Here is a 23,365-nt window from a genome sequence, read left to right on the forward strand (position 1 = left end):
AAACACGATTTGTTTAATAAAAATAAGTGCTTTATTAAAAATAGTGACTGTTTTTTGAACATTTTAAAATGCACTTTTTAAATGGAACAACTTTTGGGAATTTTGACCAGTTTTTAAAAAGTGTGAATATATAAAACTATTTTTACTATGTTGAGTTTTTTTTATATATAAGTTTGTTCTTTGGTGGGGAGTCGTTATTCTTGTATTTTTCATTATTTGGGCTTGGCCCAAAGAAAGCTCTTGACATGGACATTTCACGTACACAGATAACACTTTGGTGATTCTAAAAAAAACACTTTGGTATTAAAAAAAGGAGTGTCTATTACAATTGACTGAAATTGAATTGGCCTTTAATCAACTACTTGTAGAGGAAACTGCTGAACACAAACATACTATAATTCATCATTCGGCTGCCGTAAAATCATCATCAACTTGTTGTACAATGATCAGCACATTATGAACTAATCACATACTAAATATTTCATCGTCATGAAGCTTTAAATACAGTTTTTTCGACTGAAATTTACAGTCAACTCACTATGATAAACAGTAACTTTAAAAGTGTATCGAGCTTTGATGAATTTTACAGTGTTTGTTTTACTATAATTCCAGTCAGTAACAACCAGATCACAACAAAGATACTGGAACTTCCGTAAAAATAAGGAGAAACAACCAGTAACAATGTGTGCTTTATGATCAGATAAGAACGAGAAAGAGGATGGAGGAAGAAGGGGACAGAATAGCTACACAATCAGGAAACTACAGTCACACCAAGAAGACAAACTGCAGGTCAGTACTCTCGCAATCTCCTCCAAATAGTTCTTCCAGTACAAGAAGATCAACACCTAAGAGCATCATCAAAACATGTCTAGAACACCAATAGTTCAGAAAAATGTAGCACCGTAAATTAAGGTAACTGTATACTGTAAAATCTATACCAGGTCATTGTAAAATACAACAATCACAACCTTTATGGTACTGCTGTAAATTACAGAAGTTATAGGATTGTAAATCTTCGAACAGGGTAGTGTAAATTCAAGCAGAAGGTCACTGTAAATTCAAACAATCAAAAAAATTATAGAGCTGTAAATTATAGAAGCTACAGGACACTAAATCCATCATCAGGTTAGTCATCAATTAACTATAATTTACTACGAAAACAAAAACAAGTAGACTTCTTTGAGTACTACAGTACAGTAAAATCCATCATAGCAATTCGAAAAATTCTAGTAGCTGCAGGGCAGTTATTTGATCGTCGTGTATTGTAAATTCATCATGAAGAAACGGTAAAGTAAACACAAACTTTTAGGAGGCACTCTAAACTGGACAGTATTACCTGTTAATCAGAAACAAAACAAAATAAATTTCTAAAGGACGAACAAAATGAACTTCTTCACTGACTTCACTCAACATACATAGACAAACAAATCGGAAAAATATATCACTTCACTTGCATGACTTCACCCAACATACATAGACTAACAAGTCAAAAAAATATAGGGGACAATGAGGTGCTTCACTTGCATGACTTCACCAACATACATGGAAAAACTCTGAACCACAACCCTTAGATATGATTCTTCTACTGCATGTAGGGGCTTGACTCCACCCAACATACAAAGATAGAAGGTCAGCATGTGCATCATTCAAGGCGGCCAAATATTGCAAAGGACATGGAATTTATATACACTGAAGATGAACCTTCTCTCAATGTAAGTAAAAAAGCAACTACTTCACAAGGATACAATTTTGTAAGTAGCAAAACATACTTTTATTTGAGCGAAACAATATTGAAAGTACTAAAAATATAAAGGGTCATTATTGAAGGAAAAAATATATTCCTATGCGAATTTCTTGATGAAAAATTTGTAACACAACACCCTTGCTTTACTACCGGCCGCCGACTCCGCCAACCCAAACATCTTACTCCTGCTAGCAACGTCACTGGACATGGTGAGGGTGAAAACTCTGTCACATGCTCAAGGGTTATATGATTGGCATTGCTAGTTGAAGGTTATCTACATGGCTTAAAATCATTATTCTAACCTGAAACAGCAAGATAAACATACCTATATAGGCCTTGGAGAGACTACGTATTGTTGCTAGTGTTTGATGAAGCTTCAGATTAAATTACTATGTATTATATGCTTAATTTTATTAGTGTATGCTTGATTTTCTTACAATAAAGGGAAAATGTAGTAATATAATCTGAAGCTTCATGAAACAGCAGGAGTACTACAAAGCTGAAGGTCCCCTGCCTGTAGAATCTAATGCATGTACAATAAGCAATGCCCTTTTTTGACCTCCTCTTGTACAGAAAATCGTTCCCCAGACTGTACCACCATAGTCAAGAAGCTAGAGTATTTCGCTCTGAAGGACCAAGGTGATTCGATGCACGATCGTCATGCCAATCACCCCTGAGTAATGATGTTGTGGTGTGTCCGGTATCAGGTTATCTGTTGCAAGAGGTTGCAAGTCCACCGAAGCAGTGGCAGAACCAGTATCTTGGTCCGTCTCAGAATCACCCAACTGAGACAGACGGGCTGACACTGGCCCACACACCAGTTCTCTCCACTATCTAACACTTCAAGGGCAATTTGGAATTTATCAGCAATTTCAGAAGCACCAAAACTACCAGAATATGAACTCTATGGTACGAGTAAAGCAGAGCTGGCGAATCATGTTTTAGCCCCTTTCTCCGAACTTCAACTCCTAACTGATAGTGACCCGATGCTTGAAATGTAGAATAACAATTTTCAGTCATGATTAGATAAGTTAAGAAGATTGGAGGGCCTCTGTATTTGAGAAATGCACAAAGCCGTAGTAGCCAGTACAAGATTTACAAAGTATCAACGGGAACACGTAGGTTCATAGAATTTTATGAATGTGAAGACATATCGAACTAAAAAACAATTACGAGCAACAGATTCATACTTCGAGCCAAGACATACAGATTTTTTAAGTGATTGTTTAGTAATTTGAGAAATGACAAGCAATGAGCATGTGAATATCAAGACTACCTCCTAGATTTGATTGTCAGTGTACTCTCCTAGAGGTCAAGGTTGTTTCTCACAGTTCAATCGAACATTGATGATGGCCAATCTAGAAATCAGATCGTACAACCCAATGGTGCCAATGTCGACGATGTCTACTATTATCTAACTGATAGTAGGACACATGATACAGAAAAGGGCATGCATGAGAGTTGATTTACCACTACATATTCTACCAAAAATACCTGTCTGCATACCTTGGAGTATATCTCACGTGCATCATTATTAAAAAGTTAATGACATGAGCTACTTAGTAATATTCTGTTGTTGATCTGGCAAATCACTGAATCAAACAGTTCATTTTCCCATGAGTTTAGATTTCTGGCAATTTACTCACAAGGGGAAAAAAGGTGCAGCTTCTTTAGAACATGCCAACACAAAAATGTAAATATGTAACAGAAGTGGGCAAGAGGGAAAATAGATGATGGTATTTACATGGAGGTTATGGAGCTGAATTTCTCCCTCTGATGGCCAGTTATTAGATACCCAATCTTCAGACATTGAAAGAGAGGCCTCTGTTATGCTTCTTGTTGGGAAGATTTGCCCTGAAGTAAGAAGGCAGAGAGATTAAAAGTTGGGAACACAACTTCGCACAGGGCTTAATCCATGTTTTGAAATCATTCATCTGTCTCTTAAAAAACATCACTTTCTCTATAGACAATGTAAACTAAAACTGATGACAATTATTTTCAGCAGACCAAGAAAGAACAATGGTTTGCACTGAATCAAACAGTTCATTTGCCCATGAGTTTAGATTTCTGGCAATTTACTCACAAGGGGAAAAATGGTGCAGATTCTTTAGAACATACCAACACAAAAATGTAAATATGTAACAGAAGTGGGCAAGAGGGAAAATAGATGATGGTATTTACATGGAGGTTATGGAGCTGAATTTCTCCCTCTGATGGCCAGTTATTAGATACCCAATCTTCAGACATTGAAAGAGAGGCCTCTGTTATGCTTCTTGTTGGGAAGATTTGCCTTGAAGTAAGAAGGCAGAGAGATTAAAAGTTGGGAACACAACTTCGCACAAGGCTTAATCCATGTTTTGAAATCATTCATCTATCTCTTAAAAAACATCACTTTCTCTATAGACAATGTAAACTAAAACTGATGACAATTATTTTCAGCAGACCAAGAAAGAACAATGGTTTGCCAAGAAATACTAATCTTCTATATCTAAATAGCTAGCCCCCACTAACTATTTCTCTTAACATGCAAGCATGCCACATCATCCCATAACATGCATGAGAAAAGGCCCACCTCCACTATCATATGTCTTCCAACATGCAAGCATGTGACTTCATCATTATACATGCATGGAAAAAAGACTCCTCTCAACATGCAAACATCCAAGAGAATTTTCATTCTACTATGCTATTTATATAGTAATCAAACATAATAAATTATATGTATTTTCAGTTTTAGCTATCATATTATTACTTCAAATATTCATTATTCATACAACGAATCACATTGAAATATGTTGCAAAATATTCCCACAATAACGTGCGAGGTATCATCTAGTGAAACTAACAATTACCATTGTACGTTCTAGCATATTAGGAATTTCATTTCATTTACCATGTAGTACAAAACCTAAGTATTGTCTGGAAACATATACGTCAAATAAATATAGTGGAAAGGACCACAACGACATACCTGCAGGAGAGCCACAACTTGAGCAGCAAATTGCAAAAGAACTTAGTTTGCTTGAGGAAATATCACATGTTAAAATCTCCATGGTTCCCTAGATGCATAAACATCATCACCCTGTAGGAAAACATGACTTGCCAAAGCGGATCATACTACAACATCCAAACTTACCAATAAATTGAGGAAATGTGAAAACATCAACGCTGTTATGGCAAGCACGACAACCACTTTAGAAATTTGAGCTTTAGTCATGTCGCTGCATATTTGGAACATCATAATGTTATTCCTACTGAACCTTGTGTTAGCCATTTGAATAATTACAACTAAAATGATATGTGACCTTCTATATTCCTTTTGTAAATGTAATACTGTAACGAATTCTATATCTGGCTAAATTGACTACCTAATGTCCATGCTTATATAGCACAAAAAGTGAAGATTAATGTCCACGCTTATATAGCCCACCTTTCCCCATACAAGGATGTACACGATTATTTTGTTTCTGAAAATATTATTGACAGTGTATACACACAACCTCAAATTCTCAGCTGGGAAAAAACAAACCTAATCATCACTGAACTATTGTGCTTCTTTTGCATCACATCTCCATGAAGAATCTGCCACCGTGGTGGATGGGGAACTCCCATGGGGTGCTACATCTGCATCTGCAGCAGAGGACAGGAAGAGAAGGTGAGGTGTAGAGGTGGCAGATCCCGGCCAAGAAAGAAGGAGGGACGAACCTGGGCCGCCGGAGATGCGCCGGCGAAGCCTTGGCCGAAACCCTAGCCACGGGGGTGGGGTTGCGAGCGGGCGGTAGAGGCCGGAAGCGGAGAATCTGTCCGGAGGGGAGGGAGGCGCGGACCGTGGGGAGCTCGGGAGCGTGCTGCGCGTCGCCGGAGCTCGCCGGAAGTGGCCAGCATGGGTGGTGGCGGCGGCGGCGAGGACTTCGTGGGCGAGAGGGAGAGGAGGCGAGTCCGTGTGTGTGGTCATGTCTGTTTTTTTCTTTGCAAATCTGATCGGACGGTGGGTTGAATCGCACAAACTACAGGGACTCTTTTGCAAGAACGAAACGTTTTCTCTGATAGTCACTTAAAAACGGACTGCGGGTTGATTTCCCAGAAACGGGGGGACTTTTTTGCAAAAAGCCTAACGACGGACGACCAGGAGCAATCGCTGCTTTATTAGTAGGGAAAGATATATATATATATATATATGTATATATATCAAAATATGTATATGGCAACTGTGTGCCAGATTGCGAAACTGCCGCACGCCTCTCAATCTTCTTCCTTTCCCGCACATCCTCCCCGACCTCCCTCCCGATTTCTTTCCTTTCCTGCACGTCTCCCGATCTCTTTCCTTTCCCGCGGGCACACCCGCTCGTGACTTCCTAATTTTCGTAATCGTCAATTATGGCCCCACGCGACTTCCCAATTTTCGGGCAAAAATAATGCTTGGACTAGAATTTGATCTCCGGTCTACAGGTAATCAACAAAGGGAACTAACCACCTCACCTATGACACTGATTGTTGAACAAGCTAAGAGAAATACTGTTTTTGACATGTTTTTGCCTTTAATATGTTAGCACTGAATTTTTTTTGTTTCAAGCATCGTGGTAACTTTGATCATTGGGAATAAATTTGTTGAACCCGCTCCTCGGTAATTTCTGTAAATAGCACGATAACATTCACGCTATAGACCTGATAATTTAGATACAAACATCGTGGTAACTTTAACCATTGGGGAAGATAAATGTGAAAAGATACTCGATAATTTATGTGTAAATAGATGGTAATATACGCAGCACACATCTGATAACTGAGGTAGAAACACCACGGTAACTTTGATCGTAGGGATTTTTTTTGAAAAGATACTCCGATATCTTCTGTGTAAATAGCACGATAGTATACCTCCCTCCTCTGGCATTTTTATGTGTAAATAGTATGAAAATATATGCACTGCGATAACTAAACACCATGATAAGTTTCTGACCCGTGGAGGAGAATTTGCTGAAACATACACCTGATAAATTTTATGTAAATAGCATGATATTTTAAGCACTACGGGCTTGATAAATTACCTAGAATCACCATGATAACTTTTTCTTCCAGGAAAAAGTTGTTCAAAACATCCCCAATAATTTTCATGTAAATAACATGATAATATAAGCACCGCATAACCGATAACTTGCAATATAAACATGATGGTAACTTTTTTTACCAAAGAAAAATAAGTTGTTAAAGACATACACTCGCCTCGCGCGTGGGCCTCTTAGATGAACACAACACATGACGTGCCACGAGAAAATGACATAATGTTTAGTGTCATGAGGGGCACACGTGCTATAGGCATGGTAAGTTACGCAAAAATATCGTGGTAATTTTCGACCTATGGGAAATGCTACCGAAACACACCCAGGTTTTTAGGTGCAAGTAACATGATAATATACAAACTACAGACCCGGTAACTCATGTACAATCCCCCATGGTAACTTTGCCCAGGGGGAGGTTGATGTACATATACCCTGATAACTTATGTGTAAGTACCACGGTATTTTACACGTCGAAAACCTTCTAACTTGTGTATAAAATACAGTGGTGACTTTGAAGGGGTGTAGTTGTTGAAGCATAGTACCTGGTACGTTCTATGTAAATAGTATGGTAAGTTACGCAACACAGGCCTGATAACTTGCATATGAATGTCATGGTAACTTTGTCTCGAGAAGAAATCATGTGGTAGACGTGAAGAAGTGACAGTTTTCTCGGGGGTGGGCGCGCGAGATATGCGGGAGAAACAAGTTTCTCGGACGAGCCTCCGGGGTCATTTGAGAAGAGGCGAGGTCAAAGGACGGGGATCGTGTGATACTTTAAAATGAAAAAAATAAAGGTGTGACAGTTTTGCTTATATGGCACACGTGTGCCAAATATCACAATCCTATATATATATATATATAGAAAGGATAACACTATTGTAATTTCAAAATTAAAATAATTATTTGGATCACAACCAACCCTACATAGAAGCCACGAGCTGTTCCACACACACACACACCACCCGCAGCCCCCTCGATACCCTCCACCGAGCGCCCTGGATCTCGCCGCCCCGCACGCCTCCTCCCGTCGGTCGACCTACCCAAGGCGCCGCCGCCCCCCTCCCCTCCCCCAAACCAGAGCCTCCGCGCACATTGCTCTAGCTAGCCCCCGAGCAGAGAGCGGGGCCGCCCCCACTCCGCATCCCGCGTGCCTCCCGTCGGCGAGCGGCTCCCTTCTTGTCGCCGGTGCCGTGCCCCCCGCCGGCTACACGGGCGCAGAGACTCGCTGCGTGCCCCCGCTCCGCCGTTCGTGCCGCGTGGGTGCCGTGCGCGGCTCGCTGAGGAGTCGTGGTAGCTGAAGGTGCGGGGGAGACACACACGAGGCGGAATCCGAATTGGCCAGGAGAGGTGGCGATCTCCGTCGAGATCGGATCCATGGGCTCCTCCGCTGTCCAGCACGACTCCCTCTCCGCGCCAGGTAACGCACGGCTCCCGTCCTTGGCTGGATCACGCTAGAGGAATTGGCTGATTTTTGCAGTGCCCGCCGTCCGACCTTCGCCGTCCGACCTTCCCATGTTGTATACCCGCATCCTCTACATTCGTCTACAAGCTTCTCAATCCCCAGCAACACCCCTGTATGTGCAGAATGCTTTTGTTCTTCAGTTTGGGAAGATCTGAACTTCTGAAGAAACTATATTGAGAAACGACACCCACCATCTTGGCATTAATCAAATCCAGGTGAAAAAAACGAAGTATTGCATCAACAGAAAAGCATACTACAAAGAAGATATTATTGTGAATGTGAACCTGCGTGCATTATATAGAAATTCTGGATGTTACTTCTGTAGTACTCATCTTACCATACACGTACAAACACATGTTACTCTTATAGTACTCATCTTCCCATACAGGTACAGAATTGATGCAGAGAAAAAAGTATGTGAATACTGGTACATGCTCCATTTTGCATTACTCTTACCGTAGACGACGGATTGTTCGCTTTCAGGCTTGATTCTTGGTATTATTGAGAAGGTGGCTCGTCGGATGCTGTCGCCATGGATGATGACAGCGATCTCGTTCTCTATTGGAGAATTAAGAGACACAGTAAGGCATTTGTTCTGTGGCTGTCTTTCCGTTGCTGGTGTGTTATGAATTTGATTGATGTTCCTTGGTTTGCAGGGAGAAGGGACAAGGATCATGTGCTCACCGTGCAGCACGGCGTCACCTCTTTGCTCCGGAGCGTCGGGCTTCTTGCTAGAGAGCATTCAGTGTCGGATTTCCTACTGTGTATCATCCTTCTTTCATTTGTGGTCCATTGTTTGCTGTTGTTGGTTTACATGTTTGGAAGGCAGCCATGCTGCTAACCTGACTTTGTGTTGCACAAGAGCTTCACGTCGTCTGAATTCGACGGTGTTACTGCCATGGAGATCGGTGTTGGGACAGGTGATGGCTTGTTATGAAATTTAGTGAATGAGAAAATTGCTCTATTGTTGTGCTTGTACAACTTTGTAATTTTTCTGATTTTTATTTGTTTTTGTGAAGGTCAAAATGTTGTGTCCGAGAAGTTCAAGTATGTTAGTTTATATTGTATTATTGAGAAGTTCCAACTGGTTGTAGCAGTGCATTGAGAAACAGAGTGAAAAAATATCTATAGAAAAATGCAAGTTCGGGAGGATCAAAAAGGAAAAAGAGGAAAGAAAAAGCTCACACTTTTGTCTTTGATATTCACGGCGACAACTAAGTAAGAAGTTCATGTTTGTCAACCATTGAAGTTCATGTATATGGTATCTGATGATTGTTGTGTGCACTTAGGGGAGCACAAAAAAAATGCGGCTGACCAAGGTCCGTGGATGTTGAACTTTTGTGCAGTGAGTGTGGCGTGTGTCTCAAAAAACAAATTGTGTTCATAAAAACAAAAACAAAAAAGAAACAAGAAGAGACAAACCCAATGATTTTCGTTGGAAAAATAATGAGAATTTCAAATTGTTCAAATATGGAAGCTCAAATATGTTAATAAATCCAAACTTTTCTAGTACTCGTATCCCACCTCTTTTGTCTCAATATAAAAAATATAGAACCTCTCTCTTGAAAACAAAAAAACTAAGGAATTTCACACACAAACTTATATGAAAGACCTAGATATGCATGAAAAAGAAATAAAATTGTAAGTGTTCAACTTAAAAATAAACTCGTGAAATTCCTTATCGGGACAAACACACCGGTTTATTTTCCACATTTATAAAATAAGTACACAGAAGTTGAAAATAAAAATGTTGAGAAGTTCAAATTAAATTAATGGAGTAGTTCGACGCTTAAAACATCTCAGATTTTTTTCGTTACTAATTAACAAAAAGTGAGAAGTTCAAACAAAAAATAGAGCTAATTATAATTTATAAAAAGGATTTTCACTGTTTGTAAATAAAAAACTCTAGAAGTTCAAATTTAAATTACAGACCGGTTCAATATTTATTAGAAAACTAGAATTTTTCCGTTGCTAAAGAAATAATCCAAGAAGTACAAAATACAAAAATAAAGTAGTTCGACATTTATTAAAAACTTAGATTTCCTTGTTACCAAAGAAATAAAATCTTGAAGTTCAAAATAAAATTAATAAAAGTATGAAGTTCATTTTTTAAAAGATGTTTGATGCTTATTTAAAAACACTTTTTTCTAATAATAAAACTTAGAAGTTCAAATTAAAATAATAGAGAAGTTCGAAGGGGTGAGAAATTATAATAATAGAGAAGTTCAAATTATAATAATAGAGAAGTTCGGCACGGGAAACTTCAAGAACTTCTTGTGAGAGAGGTAATCGGCATGGTATATCATTTGTGCAACTCTGATGAAGGGGTGAGAAATTACGAACAAAAATACATGGTAGAAGTTCAAAATGAAAACAATGGGAAGTTCAACTATTACACGGAATGCATTTCAGATGAGAATAAAAAAAATAAAAAACTAAAAGATTAAAAGGTTTGTTACAAGAAGTTCACGTGCTCCTCTCGGTGAAGTTCAAGATCTCTAGTGCGAGACGTCTGACCTTCAATTACATGTTAAGAAGAAGCAAAAAACAATGTTGTTTTTGCCATCTTTAATACTGCTTTCAAACGGCAACGAATTTGTAACGATTGTCTAGATGAAAAAGTTGCTCCTACTCATAAGCTTTCCAATGGTATATTATATGCTGCATTCCAATCAATGGTTTAAAAAATTTATGTATACTATTAAAAACACATTTTTATGCATTCAAAAAAATATATTTTGAACCGCCGTGAGTATGAGAAAAAATGATCAACACGAAAAAGTTGCGTGTTTTCAACAACTTTCCATTGGTATACCATTTTCTCAATTCCGATAAGTGGTTTGGGAGTTACGGGCAAAAAAAACACGTGAAAAACAGAGTGACGTTCAAAAAGAACTGCTCCAGAAGTTTAACCTATTCATGAAGTGCATTTTCGGAGACTTCTGTTTTTCCGATGAAGGTAGAACACATGATCTTAGAAGTTGAGGTTGATAACTGCCAGAAGTTCACGTACTACACGATGTGCATTTTGTATTAAAAAAAGAATGAAAATGCAAAGCCAAAAGTTTTGTTACTAGAAGTTCAAGTGCTTGCCCTGAGAAAGTTCAAAAATTCTTGTGAGAGAGGTTGAACAAAAATATGTGACAGAAGTTCAAGGTGAAAACAATGAGAAGTTTAACTACTGTAAGGAATGCATTTCAGGTGACAATAAAAGTATAGAAAAAATAAAAGCTTAAAAGGGTTGTTGAAAGAAGTTCAAGTGCTTTGTCCGGGGAGGTTAAAAAATCTTTGCGAGAGAGGTTCATCTTGTATTTCCATGTTCGATTTTTGTTGTATAAAAATCAAATACAATTATTTAATCAAAATATAAAAAGGTGAAGTTCAAATTGAAATAACATAGAAGTTCGGAGTTTATTAAAACCTAGGATTTACCCGTTCAAAAAATAAAAAATACAACGCCATTTTTTGCACTTTTAAAAACAACCTCATAAACGAAAAAATGGTTGCTAGAAGTTCAAGTGCTCGGCGAGGAAAAGTTCGAAAAATTCTTGTGAGAGAGGTTCACCATGTATTTATATGTCCAAAATACGTAAAAATATATGTTGTTTTTTGTGTTTTAAAATAACTCTCTCAAAGCAGATAGAAGTTCAACGTGATAACAACCGGAATTTCACGTACTACATGGTGTGTGTTTCATATAAGAAAAAAACAATAAAGTGAAACAGAGTGAAGTTCAAACAAACATGCCCCGGAAGTTCAACTACTTCATGCAGTGCAAAAAACAACACGTCAAAAACAAATTGAAGTTCAAACAGACATGCCCCAGAAATTCTACTACTTCATGCAGTGTGTTTACATTCGCGATGAACGTATAAATCATGATCTCGCCATTTTCTAATTTACCTTAAAATGGTAGGAATATTATTTGTGTAAGTTCAAGTCCTCGGTCGGAGAAAGTTAAAAAAATATTGTGAGAGAGGTTTGTACAAAAAGAGTATCATTTGTGTAACACTGACGAAAATGGATGAGAAAATTAGGAACAAAAATACGTCACAGAAGTTCAACCTGAAAACAGCAGGAAGCTCACCTACTACACTGAATGAATTTCAGATGAAAAACTTTTAAAATCATCGCGAATATGAAAAAATGATCAACACGGGAAAGTTAAGTGCTTACAGCAGCTTTCCACCGGTATATCACTTGCTCAATTTCGATAAGTGGATGGAGAGTTACGAGCAGTGGATGGAGACCTACGAGCAAAAAAATCACGTGAAAAACAGAGTGAAGTTCAGGTGCGCACGCCGAGAAGTTCAGATTCTTCACGTGATGCATTTTTGACAATCTGTTTCGCGAAAAAGGCAGAACGAATGATCTCGCTGTTTTTGAAATTACTTGAAAACGGCTAGGAATCATAGAAAACCATCAACATGAAAATGTTTCACATTTTCCGTAGCTTTTTAGCAGTATATTATTTGCATCATTCCGATAAAGTTTGTAGAAATTACGCAAAAATACGTTTTTAACCATTTTCAAAACTGACATAAAACTGTAATGAATTAGGAGAAAAAATATATACAAAAAAGTTTCGCATTTCTTCAAGCTTTCCAACGCCATATCATTTGCTACATTTGGACGTACGGTTAAAAAATTAGCTCGAAAATACGAACTCGGTGGAACTTGTACCGTTTTCTAAATTACTTTTAAACCATTCAAAATTAGAAAAAAAATTTAACATAAAAAAGTAGCGCATTTTCATAAGCTTTCCAACGCCATATTATTTGCCTCAATTGGATTAGCCATTTAGAAATGATGTCGAAAATACGAACTCGGGTGTTCAATTTGCGAAATTTTATGATTTTTCGAATTACTCTTTAACCGTAGGGAATTAGAGAAAACTTTCAACATGTGGAAGGAGCGGTTTTGCAGCAGCTTTCCAACGCCATATTATTTGCCTCATTCCGATAAACGGTTTAAAAATACGATTCACGTTTTTTATGTGAAGAAATAACGGTTTTCAAAACTGCTCTTAAACCGCTTACATTTTGCCAAAAATTTAACTTGGGTCATGATACTGATGTCCATAGCTATCCAACGGTATATCGCAAGTCCCATTTGGACACCTTTTAGCTGAAGTTCAACCTAGTACTCGGGGAAGGTCAGGCGCGTTACTCGGGAAGTTCATGTTGTGATCAGAATATTATTCTGATCCCATGATCAAAATAGTGTTTATGTATATATATATAAAGATAAAGATATCAGGCTCCATACGAGCCTGTAGCAATCCATCGATTTGGTGCCTCGTATCTGTTCCGCCGAGACTGCCGAAGTTAGCTATCCACGTATACGTGCATGTGCTGCGGCTAAAGAATTGATCAAGCTGCTTGCCTGGTTGGTTGGCTAGGTTTGCACGTACGTACGTGTATTTGTCCTGGGCAATTTAGTCTAGCGATCAAAAGCCAACATACTCTGTAAGAAAATATAAGAATGTTTAGATTCTCCGTAAAGAAATATAAGAGTGTTTAGATCATCACTACTATTGTTAAGTGAAACTTGTACTCTATAGAAGTGCAGTGATTCGGTGCTCAGACTCATCTGCATATAGTTAAAAAAGTTTAAAAAATCAAAATATTCTAAAATATTTTTACATGCTTGATAATTTATTGCGTGGTGTCCATTTTAATTTTTAATCATTTAGACATCTGAATAGCTCTCAGCAAAAAAATAAATTGGATTAGAATAGTACATGAACAGTAAATATTTTTACATACCCTAAATTTATCTTTTTTACCGAGAGCTATTCAAATGTCCAAATGATTTGAAAATTGAAGCAGACCTCGCGCACCAAATTATCTACCATGAATGGACGGCCTAGCCTTTGCGCCTTTCGCGACCCTGCACGCGACTTGATCTAGCGCACGCTGCCGGATCCTTTCTCTGCCGCCAATTCACCCGACCCTACCCCTGCTCCCATGCGGCGCCACAGCGCCGCACCAGGGTGTCCCCAGCCTCCCGTTTTCGCCCCTTCCCTTCCCCGCCAACAGTCTCCTATCCGCCGCCGCCGGCGACAACGCCAGGGTAAAGCCCGAGCGGCTCGGTGGTGATGGCCTTCTAGCATGTCAGCTGCTAAAGATCGTTGTGCAGTTCCGATCTTGATCTCCTCGGCGGTGATGGCGGATAACGACGGTTGGAGTGTGGTGGCGGGTCTTTAGCCGCAGCGTCATGTGGCAGCGGTGGCCATGTTGCAGCCGCTCAACCTCCGGTTCGGCTTTGGATCACGGTGGCGCTCCTGGTCTTGATCTGCATTACGGGGCGACGACTCTTGGCTTGGCGTTGGTGGTTATCTCCTCCGTCGGAGGTGGTCATGCTGAGGCTGAGTGGTCGGATATCGAGATCCGTCATCTAGTCCCGGCTGCGAGTTGGGGAGACATAGTTGTCGGTGAAAGCTGAGCCCACAATAGACCATGGCGGTGTTCTGCGGCGTTACCTTGGTGAAGGCATCGTCATGTAACTACTGTCGAGCACTCGTGCTGCTGCGAGGAAAACTCTAGGATTTGGTCTTCTAGATCGGACGACGGCGTCATTGCGGTGTCGTTTCTCTCTTGAGAGCAACGTTTGTGGAGCAGTGCTGGAAGACAGCAGCAGGAGGTGGAGCGGCTTTGTCTTGCATGGAGGTTTGGTGGAGATGGCAAGTCATGTCTGGCCGACAGGTGCTACGTTGTTTCATGCCTGTTTGGCAGATGCTACACACGATAGATCTTCCAGAGACTTCAAGCTATGTCAGCTAGTGGTACCTGGCGGCATGATGTTGTGATGTACCGACAGCGACCACGACATGCTCAGCAATTTGCGTGCATTTAGGTGGTGCCGTTAGGCGCCGTTGTGGCGTCGGTGGATGGCCAGTTGGACAAGGATGATGCGAATCTCTTTCCTGAAGATGGGTCAGCGGTTTGATTACCTTGGTGGCTTCTAAAACATATGCATGTGGTGTACGCTTTAGGTTTGCTGTGCCAGTTATAGGTTGCGATATGTCATGCGGATGGATCGGCAACAAACCGGTTTTAGATATGGAGAGTGAGAGCACTCCACATTATCAAGTTAGTAAGTTTGAGCGGTGACTTCGGGTTGCTCGACATATGTTCTTGACAGATCTTTGTTAAATAATTAATAAAGATGGTTGTATGCATCCATTAATGCAGAAGTCGGGCTTTTAACCTCCTTTTTCAGAAAAAAAAAGTTTGCGACAAATGCTTGAGGCTTAGTAACAAGTCGATGTTGGTTTGCACTACTGTGGTTGTGTGCTTGTTTTGGTGCGCCGTACTGACATAAAAAAACTTGTGACTGCTTGAAATCAAAGTGCCAGCTGAAGCTCCTTCAGATGGCTGATGAGAAAAATTGCTTAGCCGTCTTTGGAGGATTCTGATGAGCTTCTGACCTGTGTAATGGCCTGCAGCTTTGTTTCATACAGATATACAAATTCTGCTTTTGCATTTCGAATCGTAATGGAGATGGCCATGTTCCAACTTCCAAGACCAGGTCTGCATAGGTGCAGACAGAGCCCCATGCATAAAACGAGATAATGAGCTGAGAAAAATGTAAATGCAGACGCAGATGATAGTAAATGCATTAATGCCAACTCCAGCGTGTGACCCCATCTTGTTCGGGTGCGTCCGTTTGAGGTACAACGGACAAACCAAACAACCCAGCGCGCGGGCGCAAACGTACTTTTGTCCGTTTTCTGTCCGCTTTCGACCCCTCCCCGGTCCAAGTTTGGGCCGCTTTTAGGGTGAAACATGTTGGATATATGCCCTAGAGGCAATAATAAAATGGTTATTATTATATTTCCTTGTTCATGATAATTGTCTATTGTTCATGCTATAATTGTGTTATCCGGAAATTCTAATACATGTGTGAATACATAGACCACAACATGTCCCTAGTGAGCCTCTAGTTGACTAGCTCGTTGATCAATAGATGATTACGGTTTCCTAACCATGGACATTTGATGTCATTGATAACGGATCACATCACTAGGAGAATGATGTGATGGACAAGACCCAATCCTAAGCATAGCACAAGATCATGTAGTTCGTCTGCTAAAGCTTTTTTAATGTTAAGTATCTTTTTCCTTAGACCATGAGATTGTGCAACTCCCGGATACCGTAGGAGTACTTTGGGTGTGCCAAATGTCACAAGGTAACTGGGTGGCTATAAAGGTACACTGCGGGTATCCCCGAAAGTATCTGTTGGGTTGGCACGAATCGAGATTGGGATTTGTCACTCCGTATGACGGAGAGGTATCTCTAGGCCCACTTGGTAGGACATCATCATTATGAGCTCAGTGTGAACAAGGAGTTGATCACGAGATGATGTGTTACGGAACGAGTAAAGAGATTTGCCGTAACGAGATTGAACAAGGTATCGGTATACCGACGATCGAATCTCGGGCAAGTGCTATACCGGTAGACAAAGGGAATCGTATACGGGATTGATTGAATCATTGACATCGTGGTTCATACGATGAGATCATCGTGGAGCATGTGGGAGCCAACATGGGTATCCAAATCCCGTTGTTGGCTATTGACCGGAGAGATGTCCCAGTCATGTCTGCATGCCTCCCGAACCTGTAGGGTTTGCACACTTAAGGTTCGATGACGCTAGGGTTATAGGGAATAGATGTACGTGGTTACCGAATGTTGTTCGGAGTCCCGGATGTGATCCCGGACATCACGAGGAGTTCCGGAATGGTCCGGAGGTAAAGATTTATATATGGGAAGTCCAGTTTCAGTCACCAGAAAGGTTTCGGGGTTTATCAGTATTGTACCGGGACCACCGAAGGGGTTCCGGGGGTCCACCGGGAGGGTCCACCTGCCTCGAAGGACCTAATGGGCTGTAGTTGGGTGGGAACCAGCCCCTTAGTGGGCTGGTGCGCCCCACCCCAAGGGCCCAAGGCGCCTAGGGTTGGAAACCCTAGGGGGGCGCTGCCCCCCCGGGGCGGGCGCCCCCTAGTTGGAAACCCTAAGGGGGCCGCTGCCCGCCCCCGTCTAGATGGATCTAGGGGGCCGGCCCCCTCTCCCCTTCCCCCTATAAATAGTGGGGATGGGAGGGCAACTGCACCCCTTCTCCTGGCGCAGCCCTACCCCTATCCATCCTCTTCTCTAGCAGTGCTTGGCGTAGCCCTGCTGGAGTGCTACGCTCCTCCACCACCACCACGCCGTCGTGCTGTTGCTGGACGGAGTCTTCCCCAACCTCTTCCTCTCTCCTTGCTAGATCAAGGCGTGGGAGACGTCACCGGGCTGCACGTGTGTTGAACGCGGAGGCACCGTTGTTCGGTGCTTAGATCGGAATCAACCACGATCTGAATCGCTTTGTGTATGACTCCACCGACCACGTTCTTGCAACGCTTCCGCATCACGATCTTCAAAGGTATGAAGATGCACTCCCCTCTCGTTGCTAGTAAACTCCATAGATTGATCTTGGTGATGCGTAGAATTTTTTTAATTTCTGCAACGATCCCCAAGAGTGGCATCATGAGCTAGGTCTATGCGTAGTTTCTATGCACGAGTAGAACACAAGTTGTTGTGGGCGTTGATTTTGTCAATTTACTTGACGTTACTAGTCTTATCTTGATTCGGAGGCATCGTGGGATGAAGCGGCCCGGACCGACCTTACACGTACGCTTACGTGAGACTGGTTCCACCGACTGACATGCACTAGTTGCATAAGGTGGCTAGCAGGTGTCTGTCTCTCCCACTTTAGTCGGATCGGATTTGATGAAACGGGTCCTTATGAAGGGTAAATAGAAATTGGCATATCACGTTGTGGTTTTGGCGTAGGTAATAAACGTTCTAGCTAGAAACCTATAGCAGCCACGTAAAAATTTGCAACAACAATTAGAGGACGTCTAACTTGTTCTTGCAGCATATGCCGTGTGATGTGATATGGCCAAAAGGATGTGATGAATGATATATGTGATGTATGAGATTGATCATGTTCTTGTAATAGGAATCACGACTTGCATGTCGATGAGTATGACAATCGGCAGGAGCCATAGGAGTTGTCTTAATTTATTGTATGACCCGTGTGACAATGAAAACGCCATGTAATTACTTTACTTTATTGCTAACCGTTAGCTATAGTAGTAGAAGTAATATTTGGCGAGACAACTTCATGAAGACACGATGATGGAGATCATGGTGTCATGCCGGTGACGATGATGATCATGGCGCCCCGAAGATGGAGATCAAAAGGAGCAAAATGATATTGGCCATATCATGTCACTATTTGATTGCATGTGATGTTTATCATGGTTTTACATCTTATTTGCTTAGAACGACGGTAGCATAAACAAGATGATCCCTCATTAAAATATCAAGAATTGTCTCCCCCCTAACTGTGCACCATTGCTAAGGTCTGTTGTTCCGAAGCACCACGTGATGATCGGGTGTGATAGGTTCTAACGTTCGCATACAACGGGTGTAAGCCAGATTTACACACGCAATACACTTAGGTTGACTTGACGAGCCTAGCATGTACAAACATGGCCTCGGAACATGGAAGACTGAAAGGTTGAACATGAGTCGTATAGAAGATACGATCAACATGAAGATCTTCACCGATGATGACTAGTCCGTCTCACGTGATGATCAGACACGGCCTAGTTAACTCGGATCATGTATCACTTAGATGACTAGAGGGATGTCTATCTGAGTGGGAGTTCATTAAATAATTTGATTAGATGAACTTAATTATCATGAACATAGTCTAAAACTTTGCAATATGTCTTGTAGATCAAATGGCCTACGCTAATGTTGCCCTCAACTTCAACGCGTTCCTAGAGAAAACCAAGCTGAAAGATGATGGTAGCAACTACACGGACTGGGTCCGTAACCCGAGGATTATCCTCATAGCTGCCAAGAAAGCATATGTCCTTGAAGCACCGCTAGGTGATGCACCTGCTTTCCCAGCAACTCAAGACGTTATGAACGCCTGGCAGTCGCGTAGTGATGATTACTCCCTGGTTCAGTGCGGCATGCTTTACATCTTAGAACCGGGGCTCCAAAAGCGTTTTGAGCAGCACGGAGCATATGAGATGCTCCAAGAGCTGAAAATGGTTTTCCAAGCTCATGCCCGGGTCGAGAGATATGAAGTCTCCGACAAGTTTTACAGTTGTAAGATGGAGAAGAATAGTTCTGTCAGCGAGCACATACTCAAAATGTCTGGGTTGCACAACCGCTTATCTCAGCTGGGAGTTAATCTCCCGGATGATGCGGTTGTTGACTGAATCCTTCAGTCGCTTCCACCTAGCTACAAGAGCTTTGTGATGAACTTCAATATGCAGGGATGGAAAAGACCATTCCTGAGGTATATTCAATGCTAAAATCAGCGGAGGTGGAGATCAAAAAGGAACATCAAGTGTTGATGGTGAATAAAACCACTAAGTTCAAGAAAGGCAAGGGTAAGAAGAACTTCAAGAAGGACGGCAAGGGAGTTGCCGCGCCCGGTAAGCTAGCTGCCGGGAAGAAGCCAAAGAATGGACCCAAGCCTGAGACTGAGTGCTTTTATTGCAAGGGAAACGGTCACTGGAAGCGGAACTGCCCCAAGTACTTAGTGGATAAGAAGGCCGGCAATACCAAAGGTATATGTGATATACATGTTATTGATGTGTTCCTAACCAGCGCTCGTAGTAGCTCCAGGGTATTTGATACCGGTGCGGTTGCTCATATTTGTAACTCAAAACAGGAGCTGCGGAATAAGCGGAGACTGGCGAAGGACGAGGTGACGATGCGCGTCGGGAATGGTTCCAAGGTCGATGTGATCGCCGTCGGCACGCTGCCTCTACATTTACCTACGGGATTAGTTTTAAACCTCAATAATTGTTATTTAGTACTAGCTTTGAGCATGAACATTGTATCTGGATCTCGTTTAATGTGAGATGGCTACTCATTTAAATATGAGAATAATGGTTGTTCCATTTATTTGAGAGATATGTTTTATGGTCATGCCCCGCTGGTCAATGGTTTATTCTTGTTTAATCTCGAATGTGATGTTACACATATTCATAGTGTGAATGCCACAAGATGTAAGGTTGATAATGATAGTCCCACATACTTGTGGCACTGCCGCCTTGGTCATATTGGTGTCAAACGCATGAAGAAACTCCATGCAAATGGACTTTTGGAGTTTCTTGATTATGAATCATTTGACACGTGCGAACCATGCCTCATCGGCAAAATGACCAAGACTCCGTTCTCCGGAACAATGGAGCGAGCAACCAATTATTGGAAATCATACATACTGATGTGTGCGGTCCAATGAGCGTTGAGGCTCACGGTGGTTATCGTTATGTTCTCACGCTCACTAATGACTTAAGTAGATATGAGTATGTCTACTTAATGAAACACAAGTCTGAGACCTTTGAAAAGTTTAAGGAATTTCAGAGTGAGGTTGAGAATCAACGTGACAGGAAAATCAAGTTCTTACGATCAGATCGTGGGGGAGAATATTTGAGTCATGAATTTGGCACACACTTAAGGAAATGTGGAATTGTTTCACAACTCACGCCGCCTGGAACACCTCAACGTAATGGTGTGTCCGAACGTCAAAATCGCACTCTATTGGATATGGTGTGATCCATGGTGTAACACCCACGATGCGGCTATATCTCCCACGTGTCGGAGCACGACTTAGAGGCATAACCGCATTGTAGGCAATGTCGCAAGAGGGGTAATCTTTACACATCCCATGTACTGAAAGAGAAAAGAGGTACATAGTTGGCTTACAATCGCCACTTCACACAATACATGAATAAAGCATTACATCATCCAGATACAATCAAGGTCCGACTACGGAACCAAAATAAAAGAAGACCACCCCTAATGCTACAGATCCCTGATCGCCCCGACTGGGCTCCACTACTGATCAACTAGAAACGAAACAACACAACGAACACGATCTTCATCGAACTCCTCCTTGAGCTCGGCTGCGGCATCTGCACTGGTATCATCGGCACCTGCAACTGTTTGAAGTAATCTGCGAGTCACGGGGACTCAGCAATCTCACACCCGCGAGATCAAGACTATTTAAGCTTATGGGTAGGAAAAGGTAGTGAGGTGGAGCTGCAGCAAGCACTAGCATATATGGTGGCTAACTTACGCAAAAGAGAGCAAGAAGAGAAGGCGAAGCACGTTCGCAAACTAGAAGTGATCAAGAAGTGATCCTAAAACTACTTATGTTCAAGCATAACTCCAACACCGTGTTCACTTTCCGGACCCCGCCGAGAAGAGACCATCACGGCTACACACGTGGTTGATGCATTTTAATTAAGTTAAGTTTTCCAGGTTTTCTACAACCGGACATTAAAAAATTCCCATCTGCCCATAACCGCGGGCATGGCTTTCGAAAGATCAAATCCCTGTAGGGGTGTCCCAACTTAGCCCATCACAAGCTCTCACGGTCAACGAAGGATATTCCTTCTCCCAGGAAGACCCGATCAAGCTCGGAATCCCGGTTACAAGACATCTCAACAATGGTAAAACAAGACCAGCAAGACCGCCCGATGCGCCGACATCCTGATAGGAGCTGCACATATCTCGTTCTCAGGGCAACACCGGATGAACACTACGTATAGCTAAAACCAGCCCTCAAGTTTCGCTGAGGTGGCGCCGCAAGTGGCTCTATTTCGGACCAACACTTAGAGAAGCACTGGCCCGGGGGGTTAAATAAAGATGACCCTTGAGTCTGCAGAACCCAAGGGAAGGTGGTAGTTTGTTAGTGCAAATGGTGAAACCAAGGTTGGGCCTTGCTGGAGGAGTTTTATTCAAAGCGAACTGTCAAGGGGTTCCCATTATAACCCGACCATGTAAGGAACGCAAAATCAAGGAACATAACACCGGTATGACGGAAACTAGGGCGACAAGAGTGGAACAAAACACCAGGCATAAGGCCGAGCCTTCCACCCTTTACCAAGTATATATATGCATTAATTAAATAAGAGATATTGTGATATCCCAACAAATATCCATGTTCCAACAAGGAACAAACTCCATCTTCACCTGCAACTAACAACGCTATAAGAGGGGCTGGGCAAAGCGGTAACATAGCCAATCAACGGTTTGCTAGGACAAGGTGGGTTAGAGGCTCATGGCAATATGGGAGGCATGATAAGCAAGTGGTAGGTATCGCAGCATAGGCATAGCAAAAGAGCGAGCATCTAGCAAGCAAAGATAGAAGTGATTTCGAGGGTATGGTCATCTTGCTTGAGATCCCGCAAGGAAGAAGAACGAGTCCATGAAGAAGGCAAACGGACGTAGTCGAACGAATCCTCACAACACGACATTATGGGAACCAACCCGAAGAAGCAACATCGGAAAGGAGCAAACAACATAGTAAACAACCAACACATGAACATGGCATGATGCACAATCAAGTATGATGCATGTCCGGTTTAATGAAGCTTGGCATGGCAAAGTGCACAAACAACCCTACAAATTAAGTGGAGCTCAAAGTGCAACTCCGTTGCATATTGACGAAACACCATGTGAACTTATTTAGTTCGATCTTGTTTATGTACCCAACAATATTAAATGTTGTTAAACATGGAAGAGGGTGAAGCAAAGTAAAATTACCTATCTAGTCAAGTTTAAATGAGGCCGGAAACAACGAACAACAATTCCAGAAAATCCTCATATGCATATATTAGGTTTGGTACTGTTCTGCCCTAAACCGTATTTTATAGTTGTTAAACATGCAAAGTGATGCCACCAAGTTAAACTAGGCATTTTTCTACCCCATTTACATATAAAGTTTGTTAGGTTTGGAGCTACGGCTATTTAGTTATGAATTAAAGCATTTTAACATGACATATGGGCAAAATTACACAAACAACATTTTAAACATTATGAAACTAGACGAAAAACTAAGCATCTTCCATATATAATTTATTTTAATATGATGCACGGTTGGTGAGTTATAATATGCATGATGTTAAGGGACTTTTCTGCAAAATGGGCATTCTCTGGAATAATAGACAAAATCATCTAGAGGAAAAAAACATGACATGGGCCAACAGTGCACTTGGGCCAACAGTGCAAGAGGTGGGGGCAG

At 41.5% G+C, this 23,365-nt stretch overlaps 1 protein-coding gene and 1 long non-coding RNA gene across 10 annotated transcripts; one reads left to right on the forward strand and one right to left on the reverse strand.

Moving 5' to 3' along the window:
* Window positions 1–537: 537 nt before the first annotated feature.
* Window positions 538–5,700, reverse strand: LOC125537034 (uncharacterized). Of its 2 annotated transcripts, XR_015614961.1 has the most exons (5): window positions 5,450–5,700; window positions 5,274–5,374; window positions 4,716–4,826; window positions 3,926–4,034; window positions 538–3,598 (listed from the first exon to the last, which is right to left on the reverse strand). It is a non-coding gene; the product is annotated as an uncharacterized LOC125537034 (long non-coding RNA). The 2 variants fall into 2 exon arrangements; XR_015614960.1 differs by having other exon boundaries at window positions 4,716–5,374.
* Window positions 5,701–7,743: 2,043 nt separating this feature from the next.
* Window positions 7,744–9,462, forward strand: LOC125523512 (uncharacterized). 8 transcript variants are annotated; one of them, XR_015607849.1, is made up of 4 exons: window positions 7,744–8,218; window positions 8,386–8,478; window positions 8,652–8,844; window positions 8,920–9,462. XR_015607849.1 is itself a non-coding variant. In XM_087527350.1 (4 exons), exons 1-4 carry the CDS (start codon window positions 8,176–8,178, stop codon window positions 9,355–9,357), a joined length of 480 nt encoding a protein of 159 aa, XP_087383476.1. In that variant the 5' UTR covers window positions 7,744–8,175; the 3' UTR covers window positions 9,358–9,462. The 8 variants fall into 8 exon arrangements, 1 of the variants encoding a protein (XP_087383476.1); XR_015607851.1 differs by having other exon boundaries at window positions 8,747–8,844; XM_087527350.1 differs by lacking the exon at window positions 8,386–8,478 and having other exon boundaries at window positions 8,747–8,844; window positions 8,920–9,183; window positions 9,283–9,462.
* The last annotated feature ends 13,903 nt before the right edge of the window (window positions 9,463–23,365 follow it).

Source organism: Triticum urartu, chromosome 1A (assembly GCF_056163025.1).
Source record: "Triticum urartu cultivar PI428250 chromosome 1A, HENAU_Tu73, whole genome shotgun sequence".
Lineage (NCBI taxonomy): Eukaryota > Viridiplantae > Streptophyta > Magnoliopsida > Poales > Poaceae > Triticum > Triticum urartu.

What these genes read in the sequence shown, in the direction of transcription:
- LOC125523512 (XM_087527350.1), top strand. Translation starts at nt 8,176, where the DNA reads ATGGGCTCCTCCGCTGTCCAGCACGACTCCCTCTCCGCGCCAG. An exon ending in CGACTCCCTCTCCGCGCCAG is followed by an intron (nt 8,219 to 8,746) that starts GTAACGCACGGC and finishes GTTCGCTTTCAG; the next exon opens with GCTTGATTCTTGGTATTATT. An exon ending in GGAGATCGGTGTTGGGACAG is followed by an intron (nt 9,184 to 9,282) that starts GTGATGGCTTGT and finishes GTTTTTGTGAAG; the next exon opens with GTCAAAATGTTGTGTCCGAG.